The 26,024-nt window shown below is 34.7% G+C and overlaps 1 protein-coding gene across 4 annotated transcripts; it reads right to left on the bottom strand.

Moving 5' to 3' along the window:
* Positions 1 to 590: 590 nt before the first annotated feature.
* On the bottom strand, positions 591 to 24,638 carry LOC109792503 (paired amphipathic helix protein Sin3-like 3). Of its 4 annotated transcripts, XM_020351924.3 has the most exons (16): positions 24,086 to 24,255; positions 23,471 to 23,546; positions 22,697 to 22,849; positions 22,369 to 22,555; positions 22,192 to 22,290; positions 21,896 to 22,045; positions 21,486 to 21,813; positions 6,995 to 7,131; positions 6,125 to 6,200; positions 6,010 to 6,039; positions 5,600 to 5,850; positions 5,345 to 5,499; positions 5,020 to 5,147; positions 4,669 to 4,923; positions 2,230 to 2,303; positions 591 to 1,310 (listed from the first exon to the last, which is right to left on the bottom strand). In XM_020351924.3, the coding sequence occupies exons 2-16, from the start codon at positions 23,542 to 23,544 to the stop codon at positions 1,212 to 1,214; spliced, it is 2,196 nt and encodes a 731-aa protein (XP_020207513.1). In that variant the 5' UTR covers positions 23,545 to 23,546; positions 24,086 to 24,255; the 3' UTR covers positions 591 to 1,211. The 4 variants fall into 4 exon arrangements, with proteins under 4 accessions (XP_020207513.1, XP_082926219.1, XP_029125986.1 ...); XM_083070093.1 differs by lacking the exon at positions 24,086 to 24,255 and adding an exon at positions 24,312 to 24,638 and having other exon boundaries at positions 22,192 to 22,555; XM_029270153.2 differs by having other exon boundaries at positions 6,010 to 6,036; positions 22,192 to 22,555; positions 24,086 to 24,258.
* Between the last annotated feature and the right edge of the window lie 1,386 nt (positions 24,639 to 26,024).

Genomic DNA, 26,024 nt, shown 5'->3' with positions numbered 1-26,024 from the left:
TTTTAAAAGCATTACATATCATTATTTAATATGAGATATTGAACATTTTGAATTTCAATGACTTTCCCTTCGAATAAATTGTTGAAATTTTCTTAGTACATCTCTATACTATAGAAAACTCATCTGACCGGATAATGTCAACATATGAGATGCTTTAATATGTCAAACAATAACTTTTAAAAAATACATCAAAATTATTATCGTAATATTAAAGTCTAAAATTTGGGGGAAAAAATAGATATAGAATTACAAAGTAAAAAATTCACGTAGCAAATATATATACTAATGACAATGTAAGAAAGCATTTGAAAGTATATCATAACAATCTTCTTCACCAATGTACTCCATACCAGCAAATCAAAATATTTCATTTGTAATGTGTATTGTTTCTTGGTCAACTCGCTTGAAAAACTTATCTAACATATAGTAATAAGAGTAAGAACCTATAACTATGGGCGGACATGAAAAATCAAGTGCATTGCTACTCTTTTCTTGGAGTCATAATAGACACATTCATATATTGAGAAGTTTTTCCTTTTCGACTTGATGTTGCAGGTGTCTTAAAGCTTTGTTGGTGTTAGATACGATCATGAAACAAAATTATCAATAGATTAGGTGTGTACTAAAACGGAAAAACATATAATACAATCAAGTTGATTCGTTATGTAACTAAAGTACCTATTACATCATTGAAAATCTATATATCATCACTAATTAGGACCTAAAGAGGTGCATCACCATCAAAATCAAAATCAATCACAACCATTTTATGATTATGGGACAATGGTTAACTATGTAATGTATCCGACTCGATGTTATATACCATCCCCTTAACAACTTAGTGAGTTTCATTGATACTAAAAAAACGAATGAACAAATTATCCATTTACCTAATAAAATAAGTACAGATATACAATAACTTATAGTGCATGTACTTCATTATTTAAGCAACTTAGTACTCCTTAAGGTTAAATAGCTACCTCTACTATATGAGTAGCCGTAGGTCTGCAACTATTTCTACCCCTTAGGCCACCCAAACCTTCTGCCTATGGCTCCTTATCCCTTTGCATTTGCATTTTCACTTGCAACTTAGACACTCGTTTTTCGAGGTCCTCTAAGTCATTGATTTGTTGCACTTGGTCATATGTAATAGATTGTGACCTTTGTTTGGGTGATACATAAGTCTTTTGCGTCACTTCAAATCTCACTCTTCAAGCACGATCTGGGCGCTCAGGGACATTCAAGGCTCTACTAATAATATCATTGGAATCGTGATCAACAACTTGTGAGACAAATATTGATGATGTCTCCTGCCATAGACAAAAGTAAATATTTTTAGAGACGTAGATACGAGATTCTTTTAGGTACAAAAAGCATCCACATGGCACAAGAATAATTATTTGTGCCATTAGTAAACTAGAAATTGTGACAACACTGAATATTTATAATGTATTTCGATGAGAAATTTTACAAATTTAAGTAAATTTAAATTTTTGGTATTTGAATTACTTTGATTTCAATTTCTATTATTCTTAAAATATTTTTTTGGATGAGTCAATTCAAATTTCTTAAATTTTAAATTATTAGGTTGAATATAATAATTTGATTCCATCATTGTAAAATTGATTTTAAAAATATATTTATATGTTGAGATTTTTAAATTAAATTTTATAAAAATAAATATTAATCCATTTTTAAATATTTAATAATTTTAAAAATTAATATTAGATAATATTTATTAATTTGAAAAATTAATATGATAATATTTAATAATTTTAAAAATATTTTTGAATATCTAATAATTAAAAGAATGAAGAGATAAGACAAAATATATAGGTGAAATAAGAAAAACAAATATGAGAAATTTCAAATTCTCCCATTTTTGGGAGAATTTGAAATTCTACTATTTTAAGGAATTTCATAAATGCTTGAATTTCAAATTCTTTGTAAATTTCTCGTCTAAACAAAACATTTCACCTCAAGGAATTTGAAATTCTTCAAATAAATGAATTACCCTATATAAATTTCTCATCCAAATACCATTAAGGTACTCCACTTTGAGTAAAAGTTATACTTCCCTTTGAATAAAAGGCGTTTAACTAGTTCCTTGCTTGTGTAAAACTCTACACTAAAAGTAAATGAAAAATATCCTCTTAAGCGGAATACATTCCACATTCAATTTTAGTTGAAAATAGACTGCTATAAGTTGAAAAGGGAGTTCATTCATACCTCTAATGAAGGTAAATCAAGTTCTCCCTCACCGGAAAATTTACAACGTCTTGATGGAGTAGTAGCAGTAAGTTCTTGCCAAAAAAAAAAAAAAGTATCTCAGAGTTCCATTCATCATAAAAATTAACACAGTTATAACTCAGAAAAGAAAACAAAGATCAAGAATTCGGGATAAATAACATAGTTACCAATTTTGGATAGCAATCAAAAATCAATAATGGATGACCACCACCATGCTGAAGATTTAAAACATGTTAAAATATTTTATACTACACATAAATGCTCAAATAAAAATAAAGCCCTATATGGTCTCAAGCAATCTCCCCAAACATGGTTTGTGAAATTTACTCGGGCTATGATATCCTTAGGGTACAATAAAAATATAAAATCAAGGTGATCATACTCTCTTCATAAAACATTCCCTGATGGTGGACTTACTCTTTTGATAGTCTATGTAGAGGACATGATAATTTCAGGTGATGAAACAGAGAAATTGGACCTCAAGGAGAAGTTACTCAATTTGAAATGAAGGAATTGTGTAAATTAAAGTATTTCCTTGAGATAGAGGTTGCCTATTCCAGAAAAGGTAACTTTATTTCCCACATGAATATTTGTTATCGATCTTCTCAAAGAAATGGGAATGTTGGGATGCAAGACATTAGGGTTAGGGTTACCCATTGAACAAAATCATAGGCTTGGAGGTGAAAAAAGTCAACCTGTCAAGAAGTTCCAATATCAGAGATTTGTGGGGAAATTGATATATTTATCTCACGCTGGGCCAAACATTACCTATGCAATGAGTATGGTCAGTCAATTTATGCATAACCCTTGTGAGAGGCACTTTTCAGACAGTTGAGAGGATTCTCTAATACTTGAAGACTACCTCAGGAAAAAGATTATTTTTTAAGAGAGTTCATTGTCCTTGGAGGTATACACAATGCTGACTATGCAGGGTCAATCTTTCACACTTCTTGGCGGGAATTTGGTGACAATGAGAAGAAAGAAGCAAGATAGAGTTGCTCAGTCTGGTGAAAAAACTCAGTTTTGATCTAAGGCCCATGGTATTTGTGAGGGGTTATGAATAAATATTATCCTTGGTGAACTTAAAGTTAAATATGAAGTTCATATAAGGCTATTTTGTGATAACATGTCAAATATCAACATTTCCCATAATCCAGTTCAGTATGATAGGTTGAAGCACATAGAGACAGACAGACATTTTATCAAAGAGAAGTTGAATATCGGTATTATAACTACAGTTCAGGTACCTACCAGACTTCATTGGCACATGTTCTTACAAAAGGACTTCTTGTTGCTAGATTTCTAAAATGTGTTGGCAAGTTGGGAATGATAGATATCCATTTACTAACTTGAGAGGAAGTGTTGTAATTAGAGAAAAAAATTAGGAGAGATATTTTGGGGGCACATATATTGCATGATATCTTTGTATTTATTTTGTTATTCTTTCTTATTTGTTTCCTTATTTAGTCTTAGGCTTTGTGCTTTAACTAGGAGATTAAAGAATGTATCAACAACAATCAATATGAAAGTGTTTTTTTCCAATTTAATCTTAGGTGTTTTTATTCAAAGTAGCCAAAGACTTGGATCAACTAGTTGCACTGGGCAAGATGGCGGTACAACACCACTTTTCATGTCACTACAGGAGTTAGTCCTTTTCAAGCAGTCCATGGCAGGAAACCTACATTGGTCTAATTTGTTATTGGAGAAACAAAAGTAGAATTTGTTGAAAGGGAGCTTGTTGATAGGAATGAGGTGCTTAGGTAATTATGGTGTCGTCTACTGTGACCTCGGGAATATTAAGACAATAAAGTATGTAGATAGGAAAAGGAGTTTTCAATCCTATGAGGGAGATTGGGTCTTTCTCAAGCTAAGATCACATAGACAACAAAGTGTAGCACAAAGAATTAATCTCAAATTGGTTGTTCTGTTCGTTGGGCCCTAACAAATTAAACAGAAGATAGGGACAATAGCTCATCAATTAAAGTTTCCTCTATGATAAAAAACTCATCTTGTTTTTCATATTTAAGTCTTTATAAGGACTGTTTTTTTTTGTCTTTATTAATATTTTCCCCCCTCCTTCCTCCTAAAATGAAGAAATTGCTCGCAGCTAAAACAAATAGTTTCTAAGTATAGGAACTAAAAGGTAAAAATTGTGCAAGTATAGAGATCAAAATATAAAAAAGGTGAAAGTATAGAAAATAAAACGTAAAGTGTAACACATGTTAGTATCACATCAACGATATGTTAGTACTACATCATTCATCATTAACGACATTAACTTTTTTTTTTTTACTTGGATTAAAATGGATGACTTTCTAGTGTAGGGACTAAATAAATAATTAAATCTAATTTATTTAAAGTACAAAGAGAAAAAAAATATAGCATTCCATGTTCTTGTAGGGCAACACATTCTTTTACCTATAGTGCTCAAGCATTTTGTATCCTGCTTCTTAGAGTAAGTAGTATGGGGATCAAGTGATTTATGATAGTTCTTTGCACATATTTCAGCCCAAACTTCATGAAAATCAGCACGACACCTTGCCCACTCATCCTGTTTCTGCTTCAAGCGGGTTAATATGACTGGCAAAACTAAAGATGCATTCTTCTTTAGCTCGTCAATTACTTCAAGCCCATGATCACCATATAGTCTCTCAATGCACCTGAGATTTAGAGCTAAAAGAACACGGGAAAAAAGTCATGTCAGAACATTGGAAACATCAAGAAAATGTACTTTGACAAATTTCATTTATCAATTGGAAAGCACATAACCTGTTAAGTGCTCCTCCACACGAATTGGACCATATCCTTCAATTATATTAGCATTTATCTTTTCTAAGATCTCTTCAACTCGTTTCATTGTCGCATTTACAGACTCTAACAACATATCAAGTTCAAACCTGCCAGCATCAGTTAAAAATTAAAATAATATCAGCAATGTGCAAGTGAAAGATAGCCAGTGGAAATCACATCTTTGAACATTATCCGGTGACGTCAAAACTAACCAAAAAGTATAAATATGACCACGACCAATAAAACATGAATCAATAAAATAGGTATTTTAAAGGAAAAATGAAAATCAATGGTATGCTCTAACCGGTCATCTTCACATCTAAACAAGCTCTCCTCATGCTGGTTTTTGTGCATGTGCTTAAAGGAATGGTTCTCACAGCCAGAACTAACAGAAACCCAGCGATCATTCAATACCTCTGCACCATGTTCTGTTTTCTGGCTGGCTGGCGGTATTGGGTACTTTGTGAGCACAAATAGTACATATAAGCACAATCAGCAAGAGAATCAAAGCAATTTCATTAGGACATACTAAAACAAAGGGACAAGTAAGCAACAATACATTTTTTGGTAGAAGACGGTAACTAGGAGTGCGTTGCTCAAAGTCAGAAAGGTCCAGCTCACTTATAGGTTTCACTGCATACTTATCCTTGCTGGCATACAGAGACATCTTAGGAACTGAAACATCTTTGTGAGTAGTTGCATTGGATTTGTCATTTTCTCTGCATTTGTGATCCCTTTTTTTCATCCTGTTATCCCTATCACTATCTTGATTCCAGTCTTCTACCATCATTGGTTTTGTTGGTCCATGTCCTTCATGCCAAAAGAAGTTTGATGAATAAATAACAGTCAGACTTTTTGGTCCAAACTCCAAAACACAAAGCTGAAAACGTTCCTGTGAGGCCTTACTACAACAAAGCAGAAAGGGGGATATATCACACGATAACAAAAAAAAGAAAGCATGTAACTTACTTTTATCCATGACACCAGCAAAGAATCCTTCTGCATGACAGTACTTGATTAGAAAGAATAAACACAAAAGCTAAACTTAGTAAAAAGTGAAATTTAGTCTGATGTTAAACATTACCATTCTTCTCACATTGTGTCAAAAATTCATTAAATCCCTCCAAAAGATCTGTGTATTTTCCCAGTAAATTGCACACCTAGAATCATAAACCAATAGATGTTAGCAATTATACATAGTATGCTACAAGAGAACAAACTTTGTCATGTAAAAAACATAGAAGACAGAGTCACATCAAACAGATTCCAAACGCAATTGAGTGAACCTCCACAACGAAGATAAGCCACTTAATAATATTTAACATTTCTTACACAACATTCTCTCTTTAAAGATTTTCAACTTGGAGAACAGTAGGAACTTGAATGTATTTGGAAAGCTCTTTCTAATACAGATCACTCAGCTTATTTATTGGAAAATTCATCAAGTCAAACCTTAGCAAATTATAAAAAGTCGAGTTTGTGACATTGAAAATTAATCTTCTTTGATGATGCAAAGCTGTAGAGTTGCACAAGATTTCTGATTAATTCTTGGCTCACATTTAACATAGATACACAACAGCAGCAAGTCAAAAAGAAAAAGACCATCTCTGTCCAGTAAATAGTGTCAAAATTAAAACTATGTAAAAAAGCCAATGACCATTTCAGATATATCGTAAACCAATGTTTAATCTTGATCATTCATCCGGATATAGCTATGATGATTGGTTGCTCTCACTGTAATAATAATTCAAGCTTTTCTGAAGAAAAAAAGGCTTGGTACAAGATTGGTTCTATTTGCCTATAAGGCTATAACCAATTCTTCTTCATTTCTATGTTCTACCATCAAATTTTTTATTGAAGGACAATCTTCAATGTCAGCCAAATTATATTCAACTGTATTGATTTCAACAAAACCAGAAAAGAAGCTAACAAAAGTTAAAAGTATAAACCATACTGATGATTGCAATTCTTCTTTCATAATTATTTCCTTGCTGTAGATATGTAGGCACTTCAAAAATTCCTGGTAATCCTCAGGATTTCGTAATTTCTCCTTGACTTTTTCTAGGTAACCAAGCAGGGGACTACACATACCTGATATGACATGTTTTAAAAAGAATGAACAGTAAAGGGAAATAAGGAGTTAAAATTACTACCAAACAAACAAGAGAACACTAGCAAACATTAGGATTAGGATTCTTCTTGCAAGTAAAGCTTGGAATTTTTTTTACAATTTATATAGCTCAACAGCATAGATACTTATTATCAGAAGTGGAAGAAATCATTCTTCTTCTTATTATTCAAATGATTGGTCTAGTACATAAATAGGTAAAACAGGGAAATAAAAAAGGAAACAAATAATAGGCAATTCCTATAATTAAATAATAATCCCTATAAATCAGTAACAACAATAAAGAATAAATCATAGATCCTAATCCCTGAAATTCTGCAACATAATAATATCCCATAAATTTTGGGATTTCTATCCAACACTCCCCCTTAAGCTGGTGAATAGATGCTAGTCATTCCTAGCTTGCTAATATTAGACTCAAAATCTGACTTCAACAAAGCCTTTGTCAGCAGGTCTGCTTCTTGTAATTTGGTTGGAACATAATGTAGAGAAAATGTACCATTTTCCATTTCTGACTTGATGAAGTTTCTGTCAATTCTTACATGTTTCATCCTGTCATGTTGCACTGGGTTATGTACTATGTGACACCCTCTACCCCAACATAATTACTTAATAAGCATTAACTATATTTAAAAAGTATATTAGAGTGATATAAAATAATAAATATCATAAGGTAGAAGATGCACATTCGTAATTAACATTTATACCAAACTCAAGAAGTCATAATAAAACAAAGATTATAAATTAATCCCAGTAAAGGTGGCAGTGCCTCCTAGTTAGGAATCAATTTATAATTTTTTGTATATCATACAAATATATTTAAATTTCAAAAGAAGGAAAATAAAACATTATTATCCCAGAAAGAAGCCTAGCTAAGCCCGATGTCACATCCTATCAGAGCATGCCCACTTAAGCCTCTAGACTTCATTACCAACATCCTCATGATTAAGATTACCTGCAACATAAATTTAAACATATACAAGAATAACAAGAGGAGTGAGAAACTTCTCACTTAGTTGCAGGTATAGAAATAAAAGTTAAATAGCACACACACATACAATATAATCAATATCATATATATATATATATGTACATTTATAAATCATGCAATGATTTTATTGACTCGACTCACAAAATGCATGCATGTGGCGCCATACGGAAGTTTCAGAATTTATCACTGGTGACCCAAAGGTACACCTATCACTGGTGTTCATACACCTCGTTAGCATGTTACATCACTGGTGTCCCGAAGGCACACCTATCACTGGTGTTCATACACCTTGTTAGCATCACTGGTATGCGGCCTCAGCGGCACACCTGGAATAATATATGCATATGATGCATGTCATACATTCATAGACTCAACATTTAGCATATTACACATATAAGATTCATATTTCATAATTATGATTTATTTTATTAATCCAACTTTAATAGTCCAATAGTCCAACGGTCCAATGGTCCAATCAGTCCAATAGTCCTACGGTCCAATAGTTCAACAGTTCAATGGTCCATTCATGGATCATAGGTCACAAGTCATGAGTACATATTTCATACAGTCATATCCTCATAGGTCCGCACAGGTCTCATATATACTTCATATACTCAAGTCATAATAAGATCTTCATAAGTTCGTATAGGTATTTTTATTTTAAAACTTATTCATTTTTAACATCAATTACATATTTATTAATTAATAGGAGGCTTAGCCTTCCATATCTTTATTAATAAACAATTTATTTATTTTTCTTTTATAAAAATAGTATAGTTATTATTTACTACAGACAAGAAATCAAGTAATATAAAAAGCAAAGCACATTAATAACAATATTTCATACAAACAACAGACATAAGATCGGGAGCCAATCTACAAACAACTATTTAACGATTACTCCCACACCCCCAAGCGAGGTTTCCCACTCCCCCCCTTACCTGGATATACAGAAATTTGGGCAGAATCTCGCTAAAACTTAGAGCAGAACTTCTTCCCCTAGGCTCCTTCAGTCTAAGCAGAACGTAGAGAGAAAAATTACAAGAGAAGAGAAATGAGAAGTGTTTTAGGGAGGTTCTGAAATGAAGAATTGAGGGGCTATTTATAGCCTTAAAAAGACATTAAAATATAAGGAAATTAGGTTTAGTGGATGAGTTAGTGGTGGTAGTGGAGGAGTTAGTGGTGATGGTGGATGGTTAGTGGAGTTTAGTGGACACGTCCTTTGGCACTCCCATTTTGACCTTCTAGACGACTGAATTTGGTCACGAGGTCTTCATGAAAGTTGTAGCTTAGGATGTTATCTTTTCAATCGTTTTGGAATCACCGAAAAAGGAGATCTATAACTCCAGATATGACTGTTTTAGTGAACAGGGGTCAGGCTGCCAGCGTGAGTTAAATATGTTGCGGTTTTTAGAATATTCAACATGGTAGATGAAGGAATTTGAAAATGGTTTCTTCATAAAAGTTATAGTATTTTATCTTAGCTTTCCATTGATATAAAGTTTGTATCATTTGGACAACCACAGACCGAGTTATGCCCCAAAAACCGAGGCTTGCCAGTCAGCCCAGCGAAAACGATTTTAACAAAAAGAAAGTTTACAACTATCTAATTAAGCCCAACAATATACATATGTTTCTAAAGCCTATAATTAAGCATAAATGGAGTGTGAATTAGCTACATTTGGAATAAAAGATAACTATCAAATATAATAATAATAACCATTTTGGAAAACTGGGGTGTTACAATTCTCCCCTCCTTTTAAGAAATTTCGTCCTCGAAATTTACCTGAAAATAGGAATGGATAAACTTCACGCATCTTGCTTTCTAATTCCCAGGTTGCATTTTCTTCAAAATTTCCTCCCCAAACGACCTTAACCAAAGGAATTTCCTTTCCTCTTAGTTGTTTCACCCTCGTATCATCAATTCTTAAAGGAACTGTTTCATAGGTAAGATTATCTTTCAACTGAATGTTGTCAGACTCAATGATATGGGAAGGATCATGGACATACTTTCTGAGTTGAGAGACATGAAAGACATTATGAAGATTTGAAAGAGATGGGGGTAAGGCAATTTGATAGGCTACTTCACCAATTCTTTTAAGGATTTGATAAGGACCAATGAAACGTGGAGTAAGCTTACGAGATTTTAGTGCTCTGCCTACTCCTGTCCAAGGAGTAACTTTAAGGAATACATGATCACCTTCATTAAACTCAAGGTCCCTTCTCCTCTTATCACTGTAACTCTTCTGCCTACTCTGAGCTGCTCTCATTCTCTCCTGGATCATCTTAACTTGTTCAGTAGTTTGTTGAACTATCTCAGGTCCTAAGATAGCATTCTCTCCAGGTTCTACCCAACACAAAGGTGTTCTACATCTCCTACCATATAGAGCTTCATAAGGTGCCATCCCAATACTGGAATGGTAGCTATTGTTGTAGGTAAACTCTATCAAAGGTAGGAAACTATCCCAACTACCCCCATGTTCTAAGATGCAAGCTCTCAACAAGTCTTCCAAAGATTGAATAGTTCTTTCGGTTTGGCCATCTGTTTGGGGATGGTAGGCTGAACTCAATCTAAGCTTAGTGCCTAGAGCCTCATGTAAACTGTCCCAAAATCTAGAAGTAAACCTAGGATCTCTGTCAGAAACTATACTAGTAGGGACCCCATGTAATCTCACAATTTCACTTATGTACAACTTGGTTAGTCTCTCCAAAGAGTATCTAATGTTAATGGGAATAAAATGGGCAGACTTAGTCAATCTATCTACAATGACCCATATAGCATCTAAGTTTTTCGCAGCTTTAGGTAACCCCACTACGAAATCCATAGAGATACTATCCCATTTCCACACAGGCACATCCAAAGGTTGCAGGAAACCTGAAGGTTTTTGGTGTTCTACCTTAGCTTTCTGACATACCAGGCAGGCATACACAAATTCCTCCACTTCCTTTTTCATCTTAGGCCACCAGAACATCTTCTTAAGGTCTTGGTACATCTTAGTGGCTCCTGGATGAATACTAAGGCTACTCCTGTGTCCTTCTTCAAGTATTGCTTTCTTAAGTTCAGGCACACTAGGAATACACAACCTATCTCTAAACCTCAATACTCCATCTATTCCAATTTTAAATTCACTTTCCACACCTTGATTTAACTTCTCAACTTGACTCAATAAGAAAGGATCTACCTTCTGACCTTTTCTAATTTCATCTATCAAGTTATTAGTCACCTTCAAGGTTCCCAACCTAATACTCTTAGAGGTTAGTTCACACCCTAAACTCATATCCCTAAATTCCTCAATCATGTGCAATTCCCTCATCATTAAAGAAGAAATTCTCAAGGATTTCCTACTCAAAGCGTCAGCTACCACATTAGCTTTGCCTGGGTGATAGTTCAACTGAAAGTCATAATCCTTAAGAAACTCTAACCATCTTCTCTGTCTCATATTTAATTCTTTTTGGTCAAACAAGTACTTAAGGCTTTTGTGATCACTAAACACCTCAAATCTAGATCCAAACAAGTAGTGCCTCCACAACTTAAGCACGAATACTATTGCAGCTAACTCAAGATCATGGGTAGGATAGTTTTGCTCATGGGTTTTAAGTTGTCTAGACGCATAGGCTACTACCCTTCTCTCCTGCATAAGTACTCCACCTAAACCTGATTTGGAAGCATCACAAAATACCTCAAAAGTCTTGCTAGGGTCAGGTAATACTAACACAGGGGCACTAGTTAGTCTTCTCTTAAGTTCTTGAAAACTCTCTTCACACTTAGAGTCCCACACAAAAGGTTGGTTTTTCCTAGTCAATTTGGTCAAAGGTAAAGCTAATTTAGAAAAACCCTCTATAAATCTCCTATAATACCCAGCTAGTCCTAGAAAACTCCTAATCTCAAAAACTGACTTAGGTGTTTTCCATTCAAGAACCGCCTCTACCTTAGAAGGATCTACAGCTATCCCATCCTTGGATATCACATGCCCTAGAAAATTTACACTCTCCAACCAAAATTCACATTTTGCCAATTTAGCATACAACTGTTTCTCCTTAAGGGTTTGAAGAACGATCCTAAGGTGCTCAGCATGCTCCTCCCTATTCTTAGAATACACTAGGATATCATCTATGAAGACCACTACAAATCTATCCAAGTAAGGGTGAAAGATCCTATTCATGTAGTCCATGAAAACACTAGGTGCATTAGTCACACCAAAAGGCATCACTAAATACTCATAGTGCCCATAGCGGGTCCTAAAAGCAGTCTTTGGGATATCCTCGGATTTCACTCGGATTTGGTGATAACCTGATCTCAAATCTATCTTACTAAACACACAAGCCCCAACTAGCTGGTCCATAAGGTCATCTATTCTAGGCAATGGATACTTATTCTTAATGGTTACCTTATTCAATTGTCTATAATCTATGCACAATCTCATGCTCCCATCTTTCTTCTTGACCAATAGAACAGGCGCTCCCCAAGGTGAAACACTAGGCCTAATGAATTGTTTTTCTTGTAGTTCCTCTATCTGTTTCTTAAGCTCAACTAACTCTTTAGGAGACATCCTATATGGTGCTATAGATATGGGTGCGGTACCTGGCACTAAGTCTATACTGAACTCAATCTCTCTCTCGGGTGGTAAACTAGACACATCCTTAGGAAATACTTCTGGAAATTCTCTCACTAAGGGAATCTCATCTAGCTTATTCTCAGTCTCAACTGTTAATGAAGATAAGATCATGTATACCCTTTCATTTTCCTTTAAACAAGTTTTAATGTTAGAAGCACTAAGAAATTCCGTACTCTTACATTCACCAAATGAAATGGATTTATCAAAGCAATTTAAAAGAACATGGTGAGAAGATAGCCAATCCATACCAAGGATTACATCTAATTGACTAAGAGGCAGACAGATTAAGTCAACTAGAAACTGTTTTTCAGAAATTGTCAAAGGGCATTTTAAACACACTAGGGATGTAGTTACAGAACCATTAGTAGGGGTTTCAACAACTAAATCAAAATTTAACAAAGACACAGGCAATTTCAGTTTTTGGACACAAGAGATGGAAATAAAGGAATGAGTTGCACCAGAATCAAATAGTACAACAAAAGGAGTCTCAGCTATGAAACAAGTACCTTGTATCAAATTTTCTGACTGAGCAGCTTCAACACCACTAAGAGCAAATACTCTTCCTACAGTCTTTGGTCGTTCGGTTTGTGATCCTGATCCAACGACACGTGTTCTTGGTGGTTCAGGACATTGAGTACTGATGTGTCCTTTACCATTGCAGTTGAAGCAAGTAACCTCCTTGTCACGACACTCTGATTTAATATGACCGATCCGTCCACACTTTCCACATCTTCCTGAAGAAATAGACACAGACCCTCCAACACTACCAGTAGTGTTCACAGTGGACGACTTAGTTCTATTGGCAGCAGCCATATTTCCCTGAGATCTGGTAGAAGCAGAATAAGGCTTACTCTTACCGGAAGTATTTGAATTCACTGCACGAATAGGACCTCCAACTCCCTTGTAAAAGACAGAACGTGCACGATTATCACGGTCATAGATTCTACTCTTGTTGACAAGCGTTGGGTAGTGATAAATCTCTTGATAATTAATTGCGGTTTTTATCTCAGGACGAAGGCCATTCACAAATTTAATACATTTAGCCCGTTCGCCACCCTCACCATGATAATGGGTACAATAACGGACCAAGGCATCAAATTTTTCAGCATAGTGTGCCACCGTATCATTTCCTTGCTTTAACTCGAGAAATTCAGCTTCCTTCTGGCTTCTCACATCATCCGGGAAATACTTCTCAAGAAAAACTCTTTTGAAGTTTTCCCAATTTAATTGCATTCCTCCATCTATTATCCTTTGAAGTGCTCCTTCCCACCAAAAATGGGCATCAGCAGTAAACATAAAGGTAGCCAACCTCACTTTCTGAGGAAAAGGACATTCCATAGCATTGAAGATCTTTTCAATCTCCATTAGCCAATTTATTGCAACATCTGGGTCATATCCTCCTTTAAAGGTCGGCGGGTTATTCTTCTGAAATTGCTCCAACCAGTTAGGAATAACTCCAGCCATATTGTTGTTGTTCATTGCTTGGGCTAATGCTTGGAGAGCATCAGCAATCGCACGATCATTTCTACCAGCCATAATCTGGATATACAGAACTTTTAATAAACACAGACAACTATAACATAATATATTTACAATCAATAAACATAGTAGACACATAACTCACGGCCGATAGAATCAACCTGCTCTGATACCACTAAATGTGACACCCTCTACCCCAACATAATTACTTAATAAGCATTAACTATATTTAAAAAGTATATTAGAGTGATATAAAATAATAAATATCATAAGGTAGAAGATGCACATTCGTAATTAACATTTATACCAAACTCAAGAAGTCATAATAAAACAAAGATTATAAATTAATCCCAGTAAAGGTGGCAGTGCCTCCTAGTTAGGAATCAATTTATAATTTTTTGTATATCATACAAATATATTTAAATTTCAAAAGAAGGAAAATAAAACATTATTATCCCAGAAAGAAGCCTAGCTAAGCCCGATGTCACATCCTATCAGAGCATGCCCACTTAAGCCTCTAGACTTCATTACCAACATCCTCATGATTAAGATTACCTGCAACATAAATTTAAACATATACAAGAATAACAAGAGGAGTGAGAAACTTCTCACTTAGTTGCAGGTATAGAAATAAAAGTTAAATAGCACACACACATACAATATAATCAATATCATATATATATATATATGTACATTTATAAATCATGCAATGATTTTATTGACTCGACTCACAAAATGCATGCATGTGGCGCCATACGGAAGTTTCAGAATTTATCACTGGTGACCCAAAGGTACACCTATCACTGGTGTTCATACACCTCGTTAGCATGTTACATCACTGGTGTCCCGAAGGCACACCTATCACTGGTGTTCATACACCTTGTTAGCATCACTGGTATGCGGCCTCAGCGGCACACCTGGAATAATATATGCATATGATGCATGTCATACATTCATAGACTCAACATTTAGCATATTACACATATAAGATTCATATTTCATAATTATGATTTATTTTATTAATCCAACTTTAATAGTCCAATAGTCCAACGGTCCAATGGTCCAATCAGTCCAATAGTCCTACGGTCCAATAGTTCAACAGTTCAATGGTCCATTCATGGATCATAGGTCACAAGTCATGAGTACATATTTCATACAGTCATATCCTCATAGGTCCGCACAGGTCTCATATATACTTCATATACTCAAGTCATAATAAGATCTTCATAAGTTCGTATAGGTATTTTTATTTTAAAACTTATTCATTTTTAACATCAATTACATATTTATTAATTAATAGGAGGCTTAGCCTTCCATATCTTTATTAATAAACAATTTATTTATTTTTCTTTTATAAAAATAGTATAGTTATTATTTACTACAGACAAGAAATCAAGTAATATAAAAAGCAAAGCACATTAATAACAATATTTCATACAAACAACAGACATAAGATCGGGAGCCAATCTACAAACAACTATTTAACGATTACTCCCACACCCCCAAGCGAGGTTTCCCACTCCCCCCCTTACCTGGATATACAGAAATTTGGGCAGAATCTCGCTAAAACTTAGAGCAGAACTTCTTCCCCTAGGCTCCTTCAGTCTAAGCAGAACGTAGAGAGAAAAATTACAAGAGAAGAGAAATGAGAAGTGTTTTAGGGAGGTTCTGAAATGAAGAATTGAGGGGCTATTTATAGCCTTAAAAAGACATTAAAATATAAGGAAATTAGGTTTAGTGGATGAGTTAGTGGTGGTAGTGGAGGAGTTAGTGGTGATGGTGGATGGTTAGTGGAGTTTAGTGGACACGTCCTTTGGCACTCCCATTTTGACCTTCTAGACGACTGAATTTGGTCACGAGGTCTTCATGAAAGTTGTAGCTTAGGATGTTATCTTTTCAATCGTTTTGGAATCACCGAAAAAGGAGATCTATAACTCCAGATATGACTGTTTTAGTGAACAGGGGTCAGGCTGCCAGCGTGAGTTAAATATGTTGCGGTTTTTAGAATATTCAACATGGTAGATGAAGGAATTTGAAAATGGTTTCTTCATAAAAGTTATAGTATTTTATCTTAGCTTTCCATTGATATAAAGTTTGTATCATTTGGACAACCACAGACCGAGTTATGCCCCAAAAACCGAGGCTTGCCAGTCAGCCCAGCGAAAACGATTTTAACAAAAAGAAAGTTTACAACTATCTAATTAAGCCCAACAATATACATATGTTTCTAAAGCCTATAATTAAGCATAAATGGAGTGTGAATTAGCTACATTTGGAATAAAAGATAACTATCAAATATAATAATAATAACCATTTTGGAAAACTGGGGTGTTACATACTATGTTTATGACTGACTTGCTATCACTGTACAGTTTCACAGGCTCTTGAAGGGGAATAAATAAATCATGTAATAATCTTTTTATCCAAATCAGTTCACAAACTCCTTGAGCAATTGCTCTATATTCAGCCTCTGCACTGCTTCTTGCAACAACCGATTGTTTTTTACTTCTCCATGTCACTAGGTTTCCCCATACTTTTGTACAGTATCCTGTGGTAGATTTTGAATCTTCAATTGAACCTGCCCAATCAGCATCTGCAAAACACTCTACACTTCTGTGTTCATTTTTTCTGAACAGTAATCCCTTCCCAGGAGTACTTTTGAGATAACGAAGAATCTGATTTACAGCATCCAAATGCCTCTTCCTAGGAGAATGCATAAATTGACTTACCACACTAACACCGTAGGCAATATCTGGTCTAGTGAGAGATAGGTAGATTAGTTTTCCTACAAGGCGTTGATATCTCTCCTTTTCAACTAGAGGATCATCTTCAATAATCTTGTGCTTCCAATTTCGATCTAGGGGAGTTGTTGCAGGTCTACACCCCAGTTTCCCTGTTTCTCGAAGCAAATCAAGAGTGTACTTCCTTTGTGAGATGAAAATACCTTTCTTGCTTCTAGCTATTTCCATCCTAAGAAAGTATTGAAGCTGCCCAAGATCTTTAATCTTGAATTCTGCTTGCAAACAACTTTTGAGATTGTCAATTTCTTGATTGTCATCACCTGTGATTACCATGTCATCTACATAGACAATAAGAATAGCCCTTCTTTCATCTTTGGATTTTTTTACAAAAAGGGTGTGGTCTGCTTGGCTTTGAACATAGCCAAGTTGTTTCATAGTAGTGCTGAATCTTGTGAACCAGGCCCTTGGGGACTGTTTCAGTCCATACAGGGACTTATTTAACCTGCACACAACATCATTATTTTCTCCTTCAAATCCAGGGGGCAATTTCATATAAACTTCCTCCTCCAACTTCCCATTCAAGAAAGCATTCTTCACATCTAATTGGTGTAGTTTCCAATCCAGATTTGCTGCAAGAGAAATGAGAATTCTAATAGAATTAAGTTTTGCAACTGGTGCAAATGTTTCTTCATAATCTATACCATGGGTTTGGGTATAGCCTTGGGCCACTAGCCTCGCCTTATACCTGTCTATCTTCCCATCTGCACCCATTTTTGTGGTAAATATCCATCTGCAGCCCACAACTTTCTTCTCCTTGGGCAGCTTGACAATATCCCAGGTCTTATTTTCTTCTAGTGCAGCCATTTCCTCTAGGACAGCAGCTCTCCATTTTTCGTCTTTAAGAGCATCAAAGACAGTGTTTGGGATCTGAACTCTATCCAATTCTGTAACAAAAGCTCTATATCTCGGAGATAGGTTAGAATATGTGAGGAAATTTGATATAGAATGCTTTGTACAAGATCTAACTCCTTTTCGTAATGCAATAGGCAAGTCAAATTCATCCATAGTATCATTTTCAACATTAAGATTTTCAACTGCACAATTACCTTCAGTGTTACAGTCTATTGCTTCCACATGATTTGGCTCCAAGTCTGAAGATTGACCTTGCAAAGGAACATTATGTCTCCTAGTGTAGAATTTTGGAAAAAATTTGAACTCATTTTGAGACCTCTTTTCTAATTCTCCCCCTTGACTGGTTATTGGTGTAGATTCTGTTTCATATTCTTTTTGTATAGGTTCAGGTAAAGGAAGAGAAATTGGAAGAGAGATGGAAGGATCCCAATGATGAGGTTCAATCATATTCTCCCCCTGAAACGAATCATTGTGAAAGAAAGGTTGATTTTCAAGAAAAGTAATATCACATGATATGTAGAACCTTTTGGATTTTGGGCAGTAACATTTGTACCCTTTTTGTGTGGGAGAATAGCCAAGGAATATACATTTATGAGATTTTGGATCCAGTTTTCCTCTTGTAGGACTTGAGTTATGAACAAAGACTGTACACCCGAATATTTTTGGTTGAATAGACTCCAACATTCTGACTAAAGGAAAAAAACTTTTTAGACAGTTAAGAGGGGTTAAAAATTGGAGAGGTTTGGAGGGAAGACGATTGATAAGATAGGTAGCAGTTAACACAGCTTCTCCCCAAAAATGGTTGGGAACATTTGTGGTGAACATAAGAGAACGAGCAACTTCCAAAATGTGCCGATTTTTTCTTTCAGCAACCCCGTTTTGTTGCGGGGTATGATTGCAAGAACTTTGATGGAATATGCCATGTTCCTGTAGGTAACCATTAAGATCATTAGAGAAGTATTCCCGCCCATTATCAGTACGAAGGATGTGAATTGAGGAGCCAAAAATATTGGTGACAAGTTTATGAAATTGTTTAAAGGTTGTGCTGGCTTCAGATTTTTCTTTCAAGAGGTACACCCAACACACACGAGTATGGTCATCTATAAAGGTGATAAACCATCTAGCTCCATTTATGTTAGGAATTCGAGAAGGACCCCATATGTCACTATGAATGAGGTGGAAGGGTTGTGATGGTTGATAGGGATGAGAGGGATAATTAGTTCGAGATTGTTTTGCAAGAATGCAATGTTCACACCTAAAAGAAGAAATATTTTTATTGATGAATAAATCTGGATACAAGTGTTTCAAATAATTGAAATTAGGGTGACCAAGACGGTTGTGCCATACAAAAACATTTGAATCTGACACGGTTGATAGGGAGATGGTTTGAGGAGAATTCGACTTTGATGGTGAATTAGATACAAAGTACAGACCATTATGTTCCTTAGCACTGCCAATCATCATCCTCGAAGACAAATCCTGAAAAATACAGTGAGAAGGGTAAAAAATTATTGCACAATTTAGATCTTTAGTCAATTTACTGGCAGATATGAGACTGTATTTTAATTCAGGAACATAAAGGACAGATTTTAGTTTTAGTCCTGACAGGTTTAAGTCACCAGTACCAGCTACCATTGATGAATTACCGTCAGCTACTGTAATAGTAACACCTTTATCAGCTTTCTTGTATGACGTAAAGTCAGCCAATGACCCTGTCATATGGTCAGTAGCTCCGGAATCTAGGATCCATTCTCCTGTATTTTCCTGTCTAGACAAGAAAGAAAACTGACCATTACCTTTTTGAGCAATGTTTGCTGTAGAGTTTGCTGGTGCAGAAGCTTCAGGTTTGAGTTGAGAGAGTAGGTTCTTTAGCATATCCATTTGCTCATCAGAAAAAATAGTAGAATATTGCTTCTTTAAATCTGCAGAAGATTCAGCAACATTAACAGAGGCAGCAGCTTTGCGCTGACTTCTAGGTTTCCAATCTGCAGGTTTTCCATGAATGAGTCAGCATGTCTCCTTGGTGTGGTAAGGTTTTTGGCAATGATCACACCATGTCTTGGCCTCTTTAGGACGGATAGTCTTTAGATCATTTTTCCGAGACACAAGAGCTGAGTTTAGATGAGGATCCTCAATTGTAGGATTGTTTTGCAACATCACTTTCCTCCTACTTTCTTCTCTTCTAACCATGGCAAAGGCTTCCTTGAGAGTTGGTAGTGGTTTGAGGCCAAGGATCCGTCCCCTAACTTCATCTAATTCTTTTGTAAGTCCCTGAAGAAAATCAAATACCCTTTCTTTTTCCAGCATTTGGTCATACAACAATTTATCCTCAGAACATTTCCATGAAACAGTATAGAACAAGTCCATTTCTTGCCATAACTCTACCAACATATTAAAATACTCGGTTACAGATTTGTTACCTTGTTGAGTATTACGCAAAGCTGACCTTATTTCAAAGCATTGGGCTGAGTTTTGGAGGTCTGAGTACATCTCCTGAACAGTGGTCCATATTTCATGGGCAGTTTTGCAAAAAAGGTAAGTTCTGCCAATTTTAAGTTCCATTGAGTTTATCAACCAAGCCATGACAATGGAGTTCTCTGCATCCCAGTTACTGTAGGAAGGATCAGTCATTGGTGGAGCTGCAGAAGTCCCTGTAAGATAGCCCATTTTTCCTTTCCCTTTGATGACAAGAAGGACCGACTGGTACCATTCTCGAAAGTTTAACCCATTTAATTTGTGTTGGGTTATTTGAATTGAGGGGTTTAGGTCAATAGGTTGGAAGGATGAAGCCATATGGGCTGGGTTGTTTAGGTTTCTATTGGAAGGCGAAATATTTTCTGGTGTGGATGGTTGTGTGGGTGGCGCATCAGCCATGAAACTTTATTGAATTTTCATCTACGATGAAGAAGAATTGGCTCTTGATACCATATTATCAGAAGTGGAAGAAATCATTCTTCTTCTTATTATTCAAATGATTGGTCTAGTACATAAATAGGTAAAACAGGGAAATAAAAAAGGAAACAAATAATAGGCAATTCCTATAATTAAATAATAATCCCTATAAATCAGTAACAACAATAAAGAATAAATCATAGATCCTAATCCCTGAAATTCTGCAACATAATAATATCCCATAAATTTTGGGATTTCTATCCAACAATACTAAATAAAAAACACATAGCAATTCTCAATTTTAGATAATCCAATAAAAAAGATATCATATTGTCTTTTACACCAATTATGTATAAGTGGCAGAAAAACGAAGACAATTTTTTCATTATATAATTACTTTTCAAGTGTTATTGATTTTCTTCTTTTTTAAATGAGATTGAAATAAATGCTTCTAATAGGAACCTTGGGAGAATCACACCACAAAAGCTAGCTATTATATTTGAAGAACCCAAAACCTTATAAATCCCACACTAGAATCTCGTACTTGCAATGTGCTATTCAAATCCTATATCTTGTAATTGGATCCTAATAGTTTCCAACGCTAAAACATGAATTCATGTTCATAATTTTTTTTGAGAAGGTAAAAACATTTCTAAACTTAAAATCAAAAGTATTAAAATACTCACTTTTCAAATAACTTATATCCTCAGAGGCAGATGTGATAGGCTGCATGCCAAAATTTTCATCAGTATCATGCAACTGTTCAGCACCAGAGTCTTCGGCCCTACAACCAGATTTCTGCTTGTGAGATAAACACTCCCTACTACCATCATTATCACAATCTCTATCATCCCTTTCCTGCTGTCTCTTAACTCTCTCTTCTCTACGATCCTTTTCCTTCACATCATGCCTCCTCTGATCTTTATCAGCCTTCACCAAACACCTGCCAACTTCTGGATCACGATGGTCAGCATTGAGGTCACGATCACCATGTGAAGTTATGGTCCTTTCTCTCTGGCATAAAGATAAGTTAAACGTTAGTTTAATGACCAACTATATAATAAAAGGGACATAGGGAATACAGAGAGAGATAAACCTTTTCAACATGCATTTGCCTCACTATTGGCATTGCAGAGCTCCTGCGACAAAAGAGAGAATTTTGAGTAGAGGCTGTTCCTGAATTATCAGGAAGAAAATGAGTAAATTCCTCAAGAAGATCTGCATGGTCCTGGAAAATTCCAGCAACCTAGAGAAGTCCAATATATTGTTCAAATGAGTCTCTAAAGAACGATAATGCCTCCTAGAGGAGAAAAAGAAAAAACAAAAACCAAAATAATAAATTTGCCTAACTGTAACTTGATAACATAGGCATAGACACTAGAAATCACAGACCTCCTGGTAAACCTCAGAGATAGGCTTGGTTTCCTTTCTGTACATATTTAATATGTCATAAAATGACTTACAAACATGGTCATTGCCTTGAAAACGAGTCTGTATGAAAGGAACCCAATCAATCTGATATGTATTGGAAGACAAATAATATGTATCAACTATTAAATAAAAAAATACTTTAATCTTGCCCACAAAATTTATGGCTTCCTCAAATTCAACGGGCTTCTTTTGGGGAGGATGTTCATCCTCCAATGAAAGGGTAATTTCATGTCCCTTTGGCAAGAAGGTGTTAAATCCCAATATTAGATCTTTCTTCCCTTTAAACAGCTCCTTGACTCTTGTTGTGACACCTGTTATATCAATTCTACAAATGAACAAGAGATAAACAAATCAATTTCAGGTAACAAAATCCACATCCTCACTTCTAAGAGAATATAACAGAAAAAGCAAAAGAAAAATCTAGGAGTTGTGAGAATATAGTACAAGTTGTACAACATGTTCAAACCTTTGAAACTTGAAATCCTTCATGACTTCGAGAAAGTCATCATATTTTTCCCCCTTATCTTGGAACATGTACTTTACTGCCTTAAGATATGCCAAGGCATCATCTGTGGCTTGTTTCTGAGAGACACCCCTGGTCATCTGTGGTTGCTCCGAGCTTCATTACATAAAATTTCAAAAAATTATTCAGACCTTTGGAAGTATTTCACACTATCACTCCATTCAAACACAAGTCAACAGAAGAATGCTGAATCTAGCAGAAGTTTAGAGTAGCTACTATGAGAAGACAAGATTGAATCTCAATTGCACTCATACTTCATAAACTGCATACACTTGAGCTGCTGCTTTGGTTTTACAATATTTTGTTCCTCTTATTTTTATTTTGTTTATCTTGTTAAAGTCTACGGAACATGGCAGTCATAAATGAATTGAATGTACAAAACTAGAGAATTTAACTCATAGGTTTCAATTACACCAAGGTCTTACGGATAGTAAAGATTACACACAAAATTAACTTGTAAAGTAATGCAGATAAATTGAGACATTACAGAATAATCTTCCAGCAAAGACTATCTCACCAAGTCAAACCTAAAAAGGACAAGAAAAAAAAAACGATTGTAGATGCACAACAGATGAAAAATACCAAACAACCATCGCAGTACAATAAAACTGAAGATGCAAATGTTTCACCAACCAAGAAAATAAAAATTTAGAAGAAACAGAACAATCCACGAAACAAGATATTGAAGACAAAAAAAGGGAAAAAAAATGAACTTACGGTTCTACTCTGAAAGACACCATGGGCGGTTTGTGTTGTGAATTCGGGTAAACATTATCCCTGGACCTTTTCATTCCTAACAATAACAACATAAATCAACAAACGTAAAATTCAAGCCCTCAAATTATGCTTTCAAACTGAGATTTTAGAATTTAAGCTTAGGCCTAATTCAACCCGAAAAAAATTCTTGTAAGATAAGGTGAGGTTGCCCTCAACTCATGTGGGATCTCAAAAACATCGGTTTCACACCACAACTTGAGCATGAAGTTTTCAAAAATTAACTTGGTGGTCCAATGCCTATCTCATAGCAGATGATCTGATAACAACAGTCTGATAGTAGATGGTCTGATAAGATTAACAACATTCGATGCAATAGATTATCTTAGAATTTAAGTTTGGCCTAATTCAAACCAACAAAAATGGTTTTTAAGGTAATGATTTCCCCATTTACTTTTTGTGGGATCTCAAACACAGATCAAATTGAAAGTCCTAGAAATACAAATTGCACATTTGAACAAAATCAACAAGCACTAATAGATATAAAAAAAAAAAAAAAAAAGGGAATTCACAAACCCAATCCTATCTAACAGACTCAGCAAGCAAAATTTGCATTACTTTGATGCAAAGCAACGTGACGATAATTTGCAGCACAAAAGAGCAGGTTTAAACCCAATTTTAAAAGTGAAGGGTTCACAATGTGATACTTATATAGGTTAGGGGTGGAAACAAGTTGGGCCTTGACAAATTCATAAGGCTGGATATTTCTTACTGCACCCGTAGTTTTGTCTCATAAACCCGTCATTTTAAAAAATTTCCTAAAGTACCCTTACTTCGATGGTACCTCTCTGGAATACATATTCCGAATATGTTTTTATTTCTCCGGAACAGCCGGATTACATAATCCAAAACAAATTTTATAGTTCGATTGTTCCAGTCAGTTTGCCAGCATTGTTTCTTACGGACATATGGACTTTGTGGAGAATGATAGAGGTAAAAGCCCCAAATATGAATCCGATGATTAAATCTCTTGCCTTATCCTTGTTGGGTGGAAGAAAGGTTTGATGTATGTTGTTGCTGAAATATCAAAACGTCCCAAATCAAATCCATCCAGATGTCATAGTAGTGTGGCAGCAAAGCCACCATTTTTCTTATTTGGGAATATCCTATAGACCATCGTGAACTATGTCTCAGTTATTATATGCTATTGAACTTAAATTTGTGAATGCTCCTTTCTGCTTTAGATAGAATAGAAGGTTACATAAATGTTGGAAAAATAATTTAAATTTTTAAATTCAAATCTCTTAAGATATTATTTAGATTTTAAAAGATATTGATTCTTTTAGAATATTGTTTAGAATTAAAATATATTGTATTTATTTTAGATATTTATTTTAAAAAAAAATAGTGATGTAAGGTTAATAAATAAAGACTCTTGAGATGAGAAGAACCACCCAACTTGTAGAGGGGGTCACCGCCTGAAATGAGAGAGAGGGTCACCGCCAAATGAGATAGGAGGTCATATAAAAGAGGGTTTCTAAGTTTCGCCAGAAAACTTGTGAATGATGGTTTTCAAGTTTTTCCAGAAAACTTGTGAAGAAAGAATTTTCAAGTTTCACCCATAAAACTTATGAGGAATGAATTTTAAAATTTAACCCACAAAACTTGAAGGGAGGATTTTCAAATATATGTAATACATTTAAAATAAATAATGAACATCCTTGTAAACGTAGGAATGAGGGGTTGAACCACGTTAAATAAATTTGTGTGATCTTTTTCTAGTTCTTTTATGGTGTTATTTTTATATGTTTTTCATCGTCATTATTGTGCGTAAAAAAAAAGAAGATTTTTTGTTCCTAACAATAAAACTCCATAAGGACATTCTTTTGTTATTGCCGCGGATTGAATCTTATCACACTAGTGTGCTGAAGGCAATTTCACCAAATGATTTAAATTAAGATTATAAGTAGGTCGGGTTGGACTGAATCTGGATAAATATGTTACATGATGCAATCAAAATTTAATGAGTTGGATTTGTGCATCTTTTAAAAGTCAATCCAATCTAATCTAATTACGAACGGATTGGATTGAGTTAGATTAATCGGGTTAACATAATTATATTTATATTTTTTATAAAAATTTAATTATTTCAAAATAGATATAAATTATTTGATATATCGTTGCAAATTAAATGTTATCAACCCATAAAGCAAACAATGATACAAATTAAATTTTAAAACAAATTTATTAATTTGTTACATTATTATTAAATTAAAAAATTAACATTAATTAATAAAAAATAAAATTTAAAATAAATATATTATATTGTTATAATGCTATCAACTTAAAATGTAAAACTTGTTACTAAGTAAGAGTCACATTGAGTATTGTTCTCAGCAAATAATAATAATAATAATAATAATAATAATAATAATAATAATTATTATTATAATAATAATATATGATCGGGTTGAGTTGGGTCGATAACGGGTTGAAAACACAAACCCGTTACCTGATCCGTACAATGTTAGATTTTGATCAGATTGAGTTGAATTTG

This window comes from Cajanus cajan, chromosome 3 (genome assembly GCF_000230855.2).
Source record: "Cajanus cajan strain Asha chromosome 3, NIPB_CcT2T_4, whole genome shotgun sequence".
NCBI classification, from domain to species: Eukaryota; Viridiplantae; Streptophyta; class Magnoliopsida; order Fabales; family Fabaceae; genus Cajanus; species Cajanus cajan.
This window is presented reverse-complemented; position numbering and strand designations above follow the sequence as displayed.

Coding starts and splice junctions, on each gene's coding strand:
- LOC109792503 (XM_083070093.1), bottom strand. CDS start 23,544: ATGAAAAGGTCCAGGGATAATGTTTACCCGAATTCACAACACAAACCG. Junction 22,046..22,191: donor TCTCTGAGGTTTACCAGGAG/GTCTGTGATTTC, acceptor GGACTTCTCTAG/GTTGCTGGAATTTTCCAGGA. Junction 5,851..6,009: donor TGCTGGTGTCATGGATAAAA/GTAAGTTACATG, acceptor TTTGGCATGAAG/GACATGGACCAACAAAACCA.